The 17,650-nt window shown below is 38.0% G+C and overlaps 2 protein-coding genes across 2 annotated transcripts in view; one reads left to right on the top strand and one right to left on the bottom strand.

Annotated features, from left to right (window-relative positions):
* Positions 1 to 6,236, bottom strand: part of LOC150075768 (uncharacterized) — a 28,084-nt gene extending 21,848 nt beyond the window's left edge. The window contains exon 1 of the mRNA XM_090387004.1: positions 5,939 to 6,236. Coding sequence (XP_090243130.1) covers positions 5,939 to 6,015 — 77 coding nt within the window. The 5' untranslated portion in view covers positions 6,016 to 6,236. The remainder of the gene's footprint in view (positions 1 to 5,938) is intronic.
* A 75-nt stretch (positions 6,237 to 6,311) lies between these two features.
* The window catches only part of mRpL44 (mitochondrial ribosomal protein L44), an 89,071-nt gene continuing 77,732 nt past the window's right edge, over positions 6,312 to 17,650 (top strand). Inside the window, exon 1 of the mRNA XM_090387003.1 lies at positions 6,312 to 6,387. Within this exon, the coding sequence (XP_090243129.1) occupies positions 6,324 to 6,387 (64 nt within the window). The 5' untranslated portion in view covers positions 6,312 to 6,323. The remainder of the gene's footprint in view (positions 6,388 to 17,650) is intronic.

Here is a 17,650-nt window from a genome sequence, read left to right as displayed (position 1 = left end):
GTGTCCGAGCTATAACTGAAGTCTTGTCTAAATGATCCTGCAGTGCTTCTTTAACTAGTGCCTCCATTAATTTTCCTGGAACAGAAGTTAAACTCACAGGTCTATAATTGCTTGTGTCAGCTTTTGATCCTCCTTTGTGAATTGGGGTCACATTTGCACATCTCCAGTCTATGGGTACCTCCCCTGAGTCCAAGGAAGCTCTCATAATTATGGCTAAGGGTTTGCTTACTTCCTTTGCTGCCTCCTTTAATATAACTGGATAGATCCCATCCACCCCAGGTGCCTTTCTTGTGTTTATCTTCAACAATTTCTCCTCCACTTTACTCTCAGTTATTACAAAATTCTCTAGCTTACTGCTAGAGTTGAATACACCTCTGGCTTTCCCCTCGCTAAATAACTCCTCATGTGTGAATGTTGATGCAAAATATTCATTTAGTTTGTTAGCTACCTGAGCAGGATCATCAACAGTTGACCCATCGATATCAAGTGGACCAATCTGATTCATCCCCTTCCTTCTAGAGTTTACATAAGTAAAGAACTCTTTGCTGTTTTTTTTCGCATCCCTTGCCAAGGATCTCTCGTAATCTGCCTTCGCCTGCCTAACCTCCTTTGTAACTTGGTTACAGATCAACTTGTATCTATCATAGGCTTCTGTGTCATGTGTTAATTTGTATGTATCCCATGCATGTTTCTTCTCTGCCATATGCCTCATCATTTCACCTGACATCGATTTAGGCCTAAACCTTGAACAATATTTCTTAGTTGGTATGTAAAGTCTAGTAGCTTCCAAGATAAGTTCTTTGAATGCTTCCCATTTTGCATTTACTGTTGGTAACATCATCAGTTGGTCCCACTGTATAGAATTTAAATACCGTCTCAGTCCATCGTAGTCGCCTTTACGAAAGCAATAACCCTTCCCTTTACCCCTAATGGTAGTTACCTCTTTGAGTAAATCCCACTTCAGCACACTGTGATCACTGCCACCTAGTGGTTCATTTATCTGCAGATTCTTAATGCATGAAGAATCACTGCTGATAATCAAATCAAGAGTATTTCTCCTTCTAGTTGCCTCCCGAACACGCTGATGTAGAAAACAATCATCCAATAAATCCACAAAAGCCTTGCTAGTGTGTGCGTGACCAGCCCACAAATTCCAGTCAATATCTGGGAAATTAAAATCTCCCATTATAAGACTCTCTGATTTACTGGCCCACTCTATTTCCCTGTACAGTTTCTTATTATACTCATCAGAGTCATTAGGCCTATAGCACACTCCTACTCTCAATTTTAATCTCCCAGTGCTTATGTCACACCAAACTGACTCGACACTGCACTGTCCAGCAATGTCGACTGGCTTCACTTACTTGGATTTTATGTGTTTCTTAACTAATAGCATAACCCCTCCTCCCTTCCTGTAGACGTTGTACTCCCCAAATTCCAGTTCTGCATTCCTTATATTTGTGTGACACCAAGTCTCTGATATCCCAACAATATCTGCCTTTGATGTTTTGAGCAATACCTCAAATTCATCAAATTTATTTACTAAACTCCTAGCATTGGTGTACATGCAAGTATACATGCACCTATTTCTATTCTTAGCTACCCTAACACAATCCATGTGTTTACTTGTACCGCAATGACTCCCAGCAGTCTCTGAAATATCCCGAATCTTGTTTTTCAGGCTTCTGCTCATTCCAATAGAAGCAGTGCAAGAATCTCTTTCACCTCTGCCAGTGGCTACTGTTAATCTATTTGTCTTTGTATCCCCCCAAGCTAGCAGTTTTCCGACCCACCTAACACTGCCTCGATAGCATCAGCAAATATTCTTGCACCCTTTCTATTTAAGTGTATCCCATCCCTGTAGAAGCAATCCCTCCTGTTAACAAGTACAGTCCAGGCTGAAAAAAATTCTACCCCTTGAGCCTTGCACAATCTTTCCAGGGCCGAATTGATCGACAAGGCTCTCATCATATACTCCCTCCTATCGTGTCTGGGCAGAATTGCAGACACTTTCAAATTCAACCCTATTTCACGGCTTTTTTTTTCAGACAAGACTCTAGATTCATCATCTAGACAAGACTTCAGTTATAGCTCGGACACAGCATGGTTTTATTAAGGGGAAGTCTTGCCTGACCAATCTGATTGGATACTATGATGCAGCCACAAAAGAACTGGATGCAGGGAATAACTTTGATATTATATACTTGGATCTTAGAAAGGCTTTTGATACTGTTGCACATGGAAGACTGCTGCACAAATTGGAGAGTGTGGCATTGGAGGCAAATTTCTGCTGTGGATAAAGGGGTGGTTCGGAGGAAGAAGACAGGGAGTGGTAATCAATGGACACTGCTCATCGTGGACTAATGTTATTAGTGGAGTCCCTCAGGGTTCAGTATTGGGTCCTTTATTGTTTTCTGTATTTATAAATGATATTGATGATGGTATATCAAGCTTAATGTCCAAGTTTGCAGATGATACGAAGGTTGGCAGGGTTGTCAAGGACACTACTGACACTATGCTGCTGCAACAGGATCTGGAAAGGTTGAGCAGATGGGTTGAGAGGTGGAAAATGAAGTTTAACATTGACAAATGTAAAGTACTACATATGGGAAACAGCAACCCCAGAGCAACGTATCAACTCTGTGGTACTACACTGACAGTGGTAGAGAATGAAAGGGACCTGGGGGTGGTTGTGCAGGCAGATATGAAGTTCTCTGAGCAGTGCAGATGGGCTGCAAGGGTAGCTCATGGTGTATTGTCAATGATATATAGGAATTTTTCTAGCAGGGATAAGGAGGTGATTATTCTCTTCTATAAGGCAATGGTCAGGCCACACCTAGAGTACTGTATACAGGCCTGGAGGCCTCATTTCAAGAGGGATGTAGAGCTGCTGGAACGAGTACAGAGAAGGGCAACAAGATTCGTGAATGGAACAAAGGGGTGCTCTTACGAAGAAAGGCTTAAGTTTTGCGAATTAATCTGGAGACTAGACGCCAGCGAGGTGATCTGATAGAGGTGTACAAAGCCTTGAATGGTTTGAGCATGCTCAATGCTGATGGGATTCTTCCTCTAGCTCAGAAAAATCACCTGAGAGGGCATAAATTCAAATTGAGGAAAGACAGATGTAGGATAGATGTGCGGAAATTTGCCTTTAGCCAGCGGGTGGTTGGTAGGTGGAACAGACTTCCATCCCTTGTCGTGGAAGTTGATAGCCTAAATAAGTTTAAGGCTCAGCTGGACAGGTATTTCGAACGAACAGAGGGGTGAAGTGGAAGTGGTTATTTTTTAATTATTTATTTTACTTTATTTTTTTTTGGCTGATGCTGCATAAGCTTGCTTTCTTGCATCAAATGCCTCTACTAATGCTAAATTTTTTTATTATCACTAACATCCTGCATTTATTTAAAAATGAGATGAGAAAAAAAATGAGTAGAACGAAAACAATGAACTCCACTGACATATTTCTCACACATATTTCATTATTCACTCTGAATTCCCACACATATTTCATTATTCACTCTGAATTCCAAGTCCCCAGAAAATTTGTGCAAATGCAACTTTGGGTGCCCATGCCATGGGTTGACCACCCCCTGGTCTAGGTCATCCTCTTCTGCCTTCTATTTTTCCATCCATAGAAGTTTCTGAATATCATTTTTCTAATCAGGTGGCCCATATATGCTATTTCCTTTACTTCAAATGTGTTTAGAAGTGTACATTTAGTGTTTGCCTTATTCAGTAAGTACATCTTCATTCCTTAGTTTCCTTTTCCACGATATCTGCATCACGTCCTATATGTCCACTTTTCAAAAGCATTGATTTTATTTTCATATATTTTTGCTTAGTATCTATTTTTCTGCACCATACGAGACAGAGACCACAAAAAGCATTTATTAATTTTAAGCCTTGTTTTGATATCCGGGTCTCTGGATGGTGTTGAAAAATGCATTTTTCTCTGTTGCAATTCTAGTGTTTATTTCCTTTGTTTCTTTCATCACTGGTTATGATTACTACAATTAAAATGCATTGGTGGTTGACAAATTTGTCCACTTTGTTCCACTCTTTTTCCATTTATTTCTATTCTTAGTTTTAGGGCATCTTCCCTTTTGCTGATGGCCGTCGCTTTCGTTTTCTTCACATCAACGTTCACTTCCCAACCCTTTCCCTTTCTGTTCAGCTCATCTACAGTTATCTAATTACAGACTTGTTAATTTAACTTCTTTTCCGGGGAAAATAATGGAGTCACTGGTTAAATATCTTCTTTCATCTTTTCAACCTCCAACCCAAGCACTGTACTAAGTACTATAGGTTTTATACCTCTCATGTTTGGGTTTTAATAAAAAAAAAAAAAAAAAAAATGCATTGCAGGATCATCTAGACAAGACTGCCGTAATAATTCAGACAGCATGGGTTTGTTAAGGGAAAGTCTTGTTTGGCAAATCTGATTAGATACTATGATGTGGTTACACAGGAACAGGATGCAAAAGACAATTTGATATCATACATTTGGATTTCAGGAAAGCTTTTGACACTGTTGCACATGGAAGACTACTGTACAATATGGTATTAAGGGCAAGTTTATAGAATGGATAAAAGGATGGTTAAGTGCGAGAAGACAGAGGGTGGTAATCAATGGGTGCTGCTCTTCTTGGACTAATGTTATTAGTGGAGTCCCACAGGGTTCGGTGTTAGGTCCACTGTTGTTTTGTATATTTATCAATGATATTGCTGAAGGTATATCAGGCTTAATGTTAAAGTTTGCAGATGATACAAAAGTTGCCAGGGTTGTTGAATGACTAATGGCAGTGCGCTACTGCAACAGGATCTAGAACGTTTGGGCAGATGGGCTGAGAAGTGGTAACTGAAGTTTAACAAATGTTGACAAATGCAAAGTACTGCATATGGGTAGAAGTAACCCCAGAGAAATGTACAAACTGTGTGGTACTACACTTAGGGTTGTAAAAAATGAAAAAGACCTGGGAGTAATTGTGTAGTCAGATATGGAATTTTCTGAGCAGTGCAGGCAGACAGGCTGCCAGAGCAGATCATTTGGTATTGTCAATGATATACAGGAATTTTCTGAGCAGTACAGGCAGGCTGCCAGAGCAGATCATGGGGTATTCTCAATGATATATAGGAATTTTGCTAGTAGGGAAAAAGGAGGTGATTATTCCTTTGTATAAGGCAATGGTCAGGCCATGCCTTGAGTACTGCAGGTCAGGAGGCCACATTTTAGGAAAGATGTAGAGCTGCTTGAGCGAGTACAGAGAAGGCCAACAAGATTGGTGAGGGGAACGAAAGGGTTGTCTTACAAAGAAAGGCATAAGTTTTGGAAGTTGCAGCGTCTGGAGACCAGGTATCTGTGAGGTGATCTGATAGTGGTGTATAAGGTCTTGAATGGGTTGAGCAGGCTCAATTCTGGTGGGATTCTTCCTCTTGCTCAAATTATGAACCTGAGGGAGGAATAAATTCAAACTGAGGAAAGACAGTTATAGAACAAATGTGCAGAAATTTGCCTTTAGCCATCAGGCAGTTGATTGCTGGAACAGACATCCATCTGTCGTTGTGGAAGTTGATAGCTTAAATAAATTCAAGGAGGAACTGGACAAACGTTCAGAGGGAATGGATGTGTGAAATTTTTGGCTGATGTTACATAAGCTTGCTTTCTTGCATCACATGCCTCTATTACTACTACCACCTGCAGGTCTTCTTTTCAGTAATAGGGCCGTATCGTCAGCATATCATTGGGTATTTAATTCGACACAATCGTAGGTTTTAACTGTAAAATTAAATTAAAGCTCTTGAAAATAAAGCTTTTATTAAACCAAGGCCAAACTGGCAATGAAGGGTATTGCCGGTGTATGTATTATCTCGGCAAACAAGAATATTTTATAAAAACAAATTTCATGTTAATATACAGAGTAGTAATACTAATGCTCACCCAAGCCAAAGATTTCCTGGGATTCTCTTTCCAAACCTGAAGTAATTTCTTACGAGTAATGCACAGCCTAAACGCATTTTATTTCGGATTATTTCGTCTCGTTAATCGTGAGAACATAAAATGTCCTGTTTTCTTTTTGAAGATGCCCAAATGCTCCTGTTACAAAGTGACGCAAAGCATCATCCCTATGTATAACTCTCAAATATATGTTATTTGTTCGCAACGGTGAGTTTATATCATGAACTCAAAATGTAATACACGTTTTTTTTTCAAGGTTATAAAAATGAAATGTAATGCTCACAGCCCGCCCTCTATCGTCACCTAAGAATCCATATAAGCGGCAGTTTATAATAGGTAATCCATGGTAGTGGACTCGTTTTCTAGCATGCTGAGGTGTACCGTTCAAAAGTTGTCATCTTTAATACCTCCAAAATATAACTTTTTTCAAGGTAGGGCCTAGAAGCGTAACTGACGTGCAAGAAATAGTGAAACCTTAGTATTATTTAAAAGGCACATTGCACACGGAATAGTAGTACTAAATGAAACGCAACTAATCAAATGAGTCCCCTACACTGCGGATTATGAAAAATGTTTATTCTCTTCAAATACAGAAAGAACGAAAAAGCAGATAATATATATTGAGGCTTTGCAAATACTTCAAACGTGTGGATTCAGAAGAAAGTAAACTGATTTTCATACTCCGCAGAATACAGTGCTAATTTAATTGGAATGAAATCTTATCCAAATTAGACCAGGATCTCACGTTTGGGGAAGATAACAGAACATAATTGTTCTGTTTATAGCAATGTAGAAGCAAAAATGCACACAATCTGCACCTGGATATCACTCAATGTGAACATTTCTTCAGTGTTAAATATAGGCTTTATCATATGGATGGATTTATCCTTCCTTTTCTCTCTCTCTTCTTTAATGATTATGGGAAAGTATTAATTATACTTGTAATTTATAACTCTGCAACAGTGGTATATTTACTAACACAACCAAGCCAACCGGCCGCCTGGGGTAGCCAGGTGGGTAAAGTGCCTGCCTGGCGACCCAAAGGTCACGGGTTCGAATCCCACGGGCTTGGACCAGAGTAAAATGCAAAAACTTTGGGAGGTGCATTATGGCTACAGAAGCCAATGCGCCAACAACTAACAAAAAAAAAAAAAAAACCAGCCGGAATTAACTCTGTTAACCTTTTTATCATATACATATTTATCACATACTTGGATTTCAGGAAAGCTTTCAAACCCCAGGGGCTCACATCTGGTGAGTATGGGCTTAGCACACATGGGGTCCTGAGCTGATATCATCATTCTTCTCTTTCTTGGTGATTCCTTTCTACCCCTCTCTCTCTCTCTCTCTCTCAGGGTAACTCAGAATTTTTTTTTTTTTTAGCTAGTTCAATAAAAGCCTCAGGCTTCCTTGCACCATATGTCTAATAATGATAATGTACAAAATGACTACTGTATTAACTGGAGCAATGTGGTATTGAGGGCAAGTTACTACTAAGGATAAAGGGATGGTTAAGTTGAAGAAGCAAGTTATCACTGAACATTGTGTTTTGTGGACTAATGTTAGTGGAGTATCAGACTTAATGTCTTAAATTTTCAGATGATACGAAGGTTTGATTAATGACAATAATCATGATAAGTTACTGCAACAAAATCTAGAAAAATTAGGCAAATGGACTGAGAAGTGGCAATTGAAGTCTAACATTGAAAAACTCCAAAGTACTTTATATGGATAGCAGTAATCCCAGATTAACATATCACTACCCTCGAGGTAGTGGAAAAGGGAAAAAGTCCAGGGGATAACTGTGCAGTCAGATATGAAGTTCTCTGAGCAGTGCTGCCAGGACAGCTCATGGGGATTTGTCAATGATATACAAGAATTATGCTAGCAGTGATAAGGAGGTGATTATCCTATTGTATAAGGCAATGGTAAGTTCACATCTGGAGTACTGCATACAGGTCTGGAGACCTCATTTTAGGTAGATCTGGTGCAGAGAATGGCAACAAGATGAGCAAAGATACCAAGAAAAGCTTCATAAGCAGTGTCTAGACAATAGGCACTTTTGAGGTGATCTGATTGAGATGTTTGTCTTTGAATAGATTGAGCAAGTTCAATGCCAATAGCATTCTCCCTCTTGCTTAGACCACACATGAGAGGGGTACAAATTTAAATTGAAGACGGTTGCAGAAGTTTGCCTTCAGCCAGCAGGTAAAATTCCAGTGATACATTTCTTGTATCATTGCTAATACTGATACTAAAAGTAATGTAACAAAGACACTTGCAATGTGTCTGTGAGATGTTCTTTTTTGTTTTAATTATAAGAAAAATTGATTTTTAGATTTTTTTTACTAAATTAAAAATGATCTGTTAAACTCAAAAATTATCACACAATAATAAATGAGAGAAACCAATGATAGCAATAAAAAAGTTTGCATCATATTATTTTAGAATTTTTACAGTAACTCATTCCCAGCTTGAAACCCAAAACTCCTCTAACATCTGTCAGATGCAATGTGGACATCTATATGTTTTGTCAGCTTTTCACATTTAACTGGTGAAACCAAGGTTCTATAGCAAGGTTAGACCCTGTCTTTGGTGTATCACAAATGATACATGGGAATGGGGGGTTGTCTAGAAGAAAGATAGATGTTTTTGCTCATCTAGCATTAAACGGCAAACAGAAATTTTGTTTCATAATACATAGTATATTGAAATTAAAGCAGAAAATATTGTATAACAAGTTGGAGAATACTGGGGAACAAAGGTTCCCCAGTTCCTCCAGTACACAGGAGGTTTTTTATTTCATTTACAAATTTAAAAAATTAACAGAAACATTTAAACAAGTGGCACCTGTCAGCTGCCATAGCAGCATGGAAGGTTAATAACAAGAGAGAGAAGAGGGAGAAAGTTTCCTAAGGCCGATCTTGGAAGAAAAACTAACCCATTATAAGCAAAACCTAACAATAACTTTACTGTATAAGCAAAATAAAGTTTAAGGTTGTATATATACTTACACTGGTGTTCAAAGAAAGTGCATCACCTAGGAATTTCACATTTCTAACCCTTTTTCGTGATGGTATGTTACATTGATGACTAGCATCTCAAATAGAAATATAAACAAAAGATATTTCTTAATAGTTAAGGCAAAGTATATTTGATAGGTGCTCTCAAAATATTCCAAAATGAGCATTTGCAACCTTTATACAACAATTTTGGTAAACACGACAATTATAACTGAAATGTTATCAGAAGCCCTCAATTTGCTTAAGTTTATCATTTTAAATGGAAAACAAAATGAAAAGTTCACCAGGTGCAAACTAATATTTAGTTGAACTGCCTCTGGCCCTGGTGACAGCAGCACACTGTCGAGGCATTGACAAGATCAATTTCCGAAGGTAATGAACTGATAGTTCGTGTTTCTAAACACGAATTATGGCTTCCTGAAGTTCATGAAGGGTCTTAGGTTTCTTTCTGGCAAATGCAGATTGCACATGATGTTCTCTATAGGATTCAGGTCTGGGCTGTTTCCTGGCCAGCTAAGAGTTCTAATGGACCGTTCTTCCAACCATTTTTTCACCTGTAACAAATGTAAACACATTACTGTCGAACCTCTAAAGCAGAAATGAAGCTAAAGTAACTACAGAAGTGCCTACTTACACTTTTCACCTGATGACAAGGAGCAGAGTCATCCTGAAAGATGCAGTTACTTGGCAGGTTGAAATGGTTGGCAGCAATTTGCCTTCCAATATAGCCAGGTATCCATAGGCCACCGTAGCCTAGTGGTCAGGCGCGCGGGTGCATAAGTATACGCGCCTTGAGTAACCGGGGTTCAAGCCCATGACTACTGAATATGGTGCTCGGTGCTGTTTCTTGTATTCTGTCTATCTTGTGAACTCCTCTGACCGTTTGGTTGTCCCGGAGTATAAACAGAAAATTTATTTATTTATTTATTTCATTGGCATTTACGGAATCTTTTATAAACTGCAGGTGACCTACTCCACGATACAAAATGCACCCCCCATATCATTTAGCTGGTAGGGAATTTCACTGTAGACACCATGCAGTCTGGATGGTATTCTTCACCACATCTATGGCTAATTGTTTGTTTCCCATCAGAGCAGTGCAGGTTGAATTTCTTCTCATCCAAGAAAATAACTGACTTCCACTGCTCGGGGGTCCATTTGATGTGCTCCTTACACCAAATAAATTTTTAATTTTTTGTGAGAAGAGGGTCTTCTTAGGACGATGGGCTACAAGTCCATTTTTGAAGAGGCATCTTCTGATTGTTACTGCACTTGTTACCATTCCTGTATGTTCTTCCCATTCTCTTTTCAGCTCAGACGAAGAAACTTTACAGTTTTTAAGGCATAAGTGCTTCAAAATGCAGTCCTATTTTGGTGTAGAGACTCATTTGCATCCGGTTCCTGTTTTTTCCTATCAGCAGAACCAGTACACCTAATTCTGTTTTTGCACGAACTTTACACGAATTTGATTTAACACAATTTATATGAATTTTTTTTTGCCTAAATTCTAAAAAAAAATTTTTTTATTTGTGGCATATTAGTATCATTTCTTTTTTTTTACATGCACCAATAGATTGGATAACAGCTAATGTGTGTGTTTTTAAACACGTGCTTTTGTTTACCAGTGTGTACGTCTAGGTATCTATGAATCATCAACGTTTTTATTGAATTTGGTGCACATCTACGGTATTCGTGCATTGTATCTTCGGAAGACATTTAGTAGTAAGTTCTATTTCAAAGTGAAAGAATCTTTAGTGAATTTTGTGCACATATAAATTTATTAATTTTGCCGATAGTCAATAAATTGTAAGTTTACAAATTTTTCATACCTTTTTTTATTAATTATAACTGAGATATTTTTCGGTAGCCCTTATATAATGTCGAATAATTCGCCTATTACCAAAATGAAAAGGAAAGCGATTTCTTTGGAACTTAAAATTCAAATTTTAGATCGTCTTGCAACTGGCTATGTCTGTAGGAAAGCATTTTGGTGTACATGAAGCTACTGTAAGAACTATTAAGAAAAATGAAGCTGCAATTAGGAAGTCAGTATGTTCTGGAACAAAAGTAAGTGTTAATTCATCATCATATACAAGAGATATTGTCAAGGAAAAAATCGAAAAGGCTCTGGTAATACGAATAGAAGATCAGTCACAAAAAAAGAGTACTAGTAGATGGAAATGCCATCAAGCAAACAGCACTAAGAATTTACAGACAGATTAAAGAAAAGGAGCCAAGCACTTCATCTCAGTTAAACAGAAAGTATGAATTTTCTGCGAGTACAGGTTAGATGACAGGGTTTCTTAAAAGGAATGCTCTTCGTAATATAAAAATTAAAGGTGAAACTGCATCTGCAGATGAATCAGCTGCTAAAGTATTCCCGCAGGAACTTGCAAAAATTATTGAAGATGGAGGATACACTCCTGATCAAGTGTGGAATGCAGATGAAACTGGTTTCTTCTGGAAACGAATGCTGAACAGAACGTATGTAGCCAAATCGCAGAAAATGGTGGTTTTCTGCGAATCGAGCCCTAAATCCACGTTCAATGAAAGGTGTAGATATCAATAAACTGCCTGTTCACGGGATGGCAAACAAGAAGGCCTCGGTGACCACTGCTATCTTTACAGAATGGTTCAACAAATGTTTCGTCCCAGAAGTCAGACGTTATATGAATTTGAAAGGTCTCGAATTTAAAGTTCTTCTGATTCTTGACAATGCACCCGGCCATCCTGTCTTGGAACACCCAAACATACAAATTTTATTTCTGCCACCTAATACTACATCTTTGATACAACCGCTAGACCAAGGTATAATTGCGAAAATTAAAACATACTACGTAAAACGAACATTCCAACACGTTTTGGACAAACTGAATGATGAAACACTAACAGTCATTGATGTGTGGAAGAAATTCTCAATTATGGATTGTATCAATCAAGTTGGATTAGCGTTAATTGAATTAAAATCAGCAACTTTAAATGCGTGTTGGAAAGCAGTTTGGCCACAATGTGTAAAAAGCAAAGATCCCATCATCCCTAATACGACCGAATTTCCCAACATCATTACAGTGGCACACAAAATTGGTGGAGAAGGATTAGATGATCTATCGTATGAAGATATTGATGAATTGTTAACCAACAAAGCCCTACACGAAGATGAAATATTAGAGCTTGTCCTTGGGACTCCTTATCCCACAGAACGTAGTGATAATGAAGAAAATTATCCTGTTCTAAATGCAGATTTAATAAAAAGTCTGGAACTGGCCAGAAAATGAGGTAATCATTTTGTCAAACATGACCCTAATGAGGAACGCACTAGGAAGTTTCAACGTGAACTGAAGTTGTTGACAGCCTCTTACAGAGAATTATATAACAGCCTAACCAAAACACGAACACAACGATTAATAACTGAATTCGTTCGTAAAACCGGTGAAACATCAGCACCAGAGGAGACTCGTACTGATTTTGCTGAAGAGATTACAGAAAGAATTTCATTAATAGAGGAAGAAGACGATGTCCACAACATTTCTAGTGATGACAGTGATATTCCAGTCGTATGCAAACGTATGCGCCATTTATTATCAGAAAGTGAAAATGAATAAAATCTTGTTATGTGTAAAACAGATTTTTTTTGTTTATGAACAATTTTTTTCATTTCATATTCATACAAATTTACTTTAATACATTTTCATTACATATTATTACATGTGTATTTTGTTGAAATAAAATAATAAGCTTAAAACGAATATTTTTATGTGTTTTTTTTTAATTATTTTTACTGATTTTTTAGATCTGGAACCAATCTTCTTTTCTTCCATAAATGCAATGTCTTTTTTTACACGAATTTTTTTTACACGTATTTTTCAGGAACGTATCTATCGTGTAAAAACAGAATTAGGTGTATTCTTGAGTTTGGAAAGCAATCTACTCACTGTCAACTGATTATAAGACACTCTATAAGCAATATAATGGGAAGAACATCCTTCCTCACGTAAAGCAACAATAGCACTCTTTCTTCGTGGCGTCAACTGCATGTAACTCACCATCCTGACACAAGCAAGAAATGACCGCAGCTCTTGCAGAGTATACTTATATAGCAGAAAGTAACAGCTGATGCAATATTACATCATCACCTATGCATGTCAATTTTATCTGATGCAATCTGTAAGAAATATTGCCATATACTTACGTTATTCAGATGACAATTACAATTTTAAGGGGTGATGTACTTTCTTTGAACACCAGCGTATACTTAAAAGTGTATAATATATGGATGTTTGATTGAGAAAAATGATTCAAGAAAGCAATAAACTTTTATCCACTTGATTAGTTCATCCTTTCTAATAATTTGGCCAAATCTTTAAATTTTTTCAAGCTTCCCATCTTTGCAACATTAGATGGAAGTTTATTCCAATGAACCCTTATTCTCTGGCTGAAAGAAACTTTTCCGATGTCTGTTCTGCAGTCATCCTTTTTTAGTTTATTCTGCCCCTATATCTTGTAATCTAATTCATAATTCAGTTCTCATAACTCAGTAAGGGTTGAGTGATAATACATCAATGTATTATCACTCAACCCTTAACAGTTCAATTTAAATGTTATTGTTTATACTCTGGCACAACCACCAGGTCAGTGGAGTTTACAATAAATCAATCAATACAAATGTTAATCATATTTAGCAGTCACGGGCTAAAACCTTGTTACACTCAAAGAGCGTGTGCTACTGCACTCGTGCTCCTGACCACTCGGCTACATCATTTGGTATCCTGTGCTAATGGAATCTATTCAGTTATATTAAAAGAAGCAGAAAACTGTTAATCAGAACTTTTAGCTATAACAATGAAAACATCCTTGAATTTAGGAGTCGTCTCTGCAGACTGAAGATGTGCAAATGCCTCTCCTATTCAAAAGGTGGTTTAAAGGGTGAAGTGAGTAATTACAGTCCTGTACATTTGAAATGAATGCCAGAAAAAAATTAAGAATTCCATATTAAAGAAATAATACAAGATCATTTCACTACAAATGTAGTGATAAGGAATGGTAAGTGATCAAGGCAGAACTTGACAAACATTTGGAGCGAGTGGATGGGTGAAATAAGGGTTTTTTTTTTTTGGCTGATGCTATGTTTAGTCTCTAGAGCAAAGTTTCCAGCACACCCCCCCTCCCTCCATACTTCTCCTTCAACCCATGCACGGTACAAAGTACTATAGGTTTTGATACCTTTCGTGTTTGGGGTTTTCATAAAAAAAATAAAAAATATATATAGGCTTGCTTTCTTGCATCATGTGCTAATGCTAGATTAGCACTAGTAGAGGCATACAATGCAAGAAAGCAAGCTTATGCAGCATCAGCCAATAAAAAAAAAAAAAAACCCCTCCCATTTCACCCCTCCATTAGTTCCAAATGCCTGTCCAGCTCAGCCTTAAATTTATTTAGGCTATTAGCTTCCACAACAAAAGATGGAAGCCTGTTCCACCAATCAACTACCCACTGGCTTAAGGCAAATTTCCACACATCTACAACTATCTTTCCTCAATTTGAAACTGTGCCCCCTCAGGTTTTTAGTCTGAGCAAGAAGAAGAATCCCATCAGCATTCAGCTTGTTCAACCCATTCAAGGCCTTATACACCTCAATCAGATCACCTCGCAGGCGCCTACTCTCCAGGTGCTGCAATTTGTAGAACTCAAGTCTTTCTTGGTAAGAGCACGCCTTTGTTCCCCTTACCAATCTTGTTGCCTTTCTTTGTACTCGTTCTAGCAACTCTACATCCTTCCTAAAATGAGACCTCCAGACCTGTACACAGTACTCTGTTTTTTTTTTTATGTAAACCCCAAACACGAGAGGTATAGTACTTAGTACCGTGCTTGGGTTGGAGGTTGAGAAGATGAAAGAAGATATTTGTTGACATTGGACTTGAACTTCTGTAGACTGTAATTTTCAGGAAATACATACGAAGAAAGGTTGTTCCAGAAAAGCAGTTGAATGAATATATGAGGAAGATGAAAAGTTGGTTCTGTGAGTTTGAAGTTGGACAGTAAATGGATGTTGGCTGGTGGCGGCACGTGTTTGGACTGTTTTGAAAGAGAGAGAGAGAGTGGGAATTATAGAAGCCAATTCAGAAGAACAGTGCCCATGGAAGTATCTGTAGAAGAGGCATGCAGCAGAAACAGTATGTCTATGAGACAGCGTTCAATTTGTAGGCACTTTACCCACCTGGCTAGCCCGGTCGGCTAGATCCAGGTGGAGTAGCATACTGTCTTTACTGTCGTTAACAACCCTGCCAACCTTTGTATCATCTGCAAACTTGGACATTAAACCTGATATGCCTTCATCAATATCATTGATAAATATACAAAATAACAATGGGCCGAACACCAAACCCTGGGGAACTCCACTACATCTCCAAAACAAAACCATCACTTTATCCATTGTAGCAACTTACTCTTAATGCTATACCTCTCCAATTTGTACAGCAGTCTTTCATGTGCAACAGTATCAAAAGCTTTCCTGAAATCCAAGTATATGATATCAAAATTATTATTGGCATTCAGTTCCTTTGTGATCGTATCATAGTATCCAATCAAATTGGTCAGATAAGACCCCCCCTTTAACAAACCCATGCTATGTCTTAACTATTACTGTAGTCTTGTCTAGATGATCCTGCAATTCTTCTTTAACCAGTGATTCCATTATTTTCCCTGGAACACAAGTTAAACTAACAGTTCTGTAGTTACTTGCATCACCTTTTGAATCTCCTTTGTGAATTGGTGATAAGTTTGCACACCTCCAGTCCAAGGAAGCTCTCATAATTATGGCTAAGGGTTTGCTTACTTCCTTTGCTGCCTCCTTTAATATAACTAGATAGATCCCTTCCACCCCAGGAGCTTTCCTTATGTTTAACTTCAACAATTTCTCCTCCACTTTGCTCTCAGTAATTACAAAATCACTTAGCTCCCTGTTAGCATTTGATAAACTTCTGGCACTCCCCTCATTGAATAACTCCCCATGTGTGGATGTAGATGCAAAATACTCATTCGGTTTATCAGTTACCTGAGCATGATCATCAGTAGTAACTCATCTATGTTAAGTGGTTCAATCTGATTCATCCCTTTCCTTCTAGAGTTTACATAAGTAAAGAATTCTTTGCTGTTTTTTTTTGCAGCCTTTGCCAAAGATTTCTCGTAATCTGCCTTCACCTGGCTAACCTGCTTTGTGACTTGATTACAGACTAGTTTATACCTGCCCTAGGCTTCTGTGTCACCTGTTACTTTATATGCATCCCATACATTTTTCATCTCTGCCATGAGCCTCCTTAATTCATCTGACATCCATTTAGGCCTAAAACTTGAACAGTATTTCTTAGTTGGAATGAAAAGCCTAGTAGCCTCCAAAGTTGAGTTCCTGAAGGCTTTCCATTTAGAATTCAATGTTGGTGACATCAGTTGATCCCACTATACAGAATTTAAAAACTGTCTGAGACCTCTGTAGTCATCTTTACGAAAGCAAAAGCCCTTCCCTTTAACCTTGATGGTAGTTACATCTTTAAATAATTCCCACATCAGTACATTGTGATCACTGTCACCCAGTGGTTCCTTTATCTGCAAATTCTTAATGCATGAATAATCACTGCTGATAATGCATGAATAATCACTGCAATCCCTCTGGTTGCCTCTCGAATGTGTTGCTGTAGTAAAAAGTTATCCAATAAATCCACAAAAGTCTTGCTAGTGTGCGAGTGACCAACCCACAAATTCCAGTCAATATATGGAAAGTTAAAATCCCCATTATAAGACATTCTGATTTACTGGACCACTCTATTTCTCTGCACAATTGCTCATTATACTCACCAAATTCATTAGGCCTGTGACATACACCTATTCTCATTTTTCTTTTCCCAGTACTTATTTCACACCAAACAGACTCAACACTGCACTGTCCACCAACGTCAATTAGATGCACTTCCATAGATTTTATGTGTGTCTTAACTAACAGCATAACCCCTCCTCCCTTACTGTCCTGTCTATCCTTCCTGTACACATTGTACTCCCCAAGTTTCAATTCTGCACTGTTTATATCTGTGTGACAACACGTCTCTGACACGTATAAGGCCTTGAATAGTTTGAGCAAGCTCATTGCTGATGAGATTCTTGATCTTGTTCAGATTACTCACTTGAGGGAACATAAATTCAAATTAAAGAAAGACAGTTGCAGAATAGATGTGTGGAAATTTGCCTTTAGCCAGCGGTGGTTGATTGTTGGAACAAACTTCCCTCTGTCATAGTGGAGCTTGACAACTTAAATAAGTTCGGGGCAGAACTAGACAAACATTTGGAGTCAATAGATGGGTGAAATGGGAAGGTTTTTTTTTGGCTGATGCTATATAAGCTTGCTTTCATACATCATATGCCTCTACTAATGCACATAAAAAAGCATCTGGCATGGATGGAATCTCTCCAATTATATTACATTAGGCAGCAAACGAGGTAAGCAAACCCTTGGCCATAATTATGAGAACATCCTTGAATTTAGGGGAGGCCCCTGTGGACTGGGGATGTTCAAATATATCCTCAATTCAAAAAGGGGGATCAAAAGGCAACATTAATAGTTACAGACCTGTTAGGTGTTAATGTCTGTGTCAGGTAAAATAATAGAATCACTGGTTAAAGAAAT

The sequence above is a fragment of the Mastigoproctus giganteus genome, chromosome 13 (genome assembly GCF_048544385.1).
Source record: "Mastigoproctus giganteus isolate SK-2022 chromosome 13, ASM4854438v1, whole genome shotgun sequence".
Lineage (NCBI taxonomy): Eukaryota > Metazoa > Arthropoda > Arachnida > Uropygi > Thelyphonidae > Mastigoproctus > Mastigoproctus giganteus.
The sequence above is the reverse complement of the archived record's forward strand: the minus strand, read 5'-3'. Positions and strand labels throughout refer to the sequence as shown.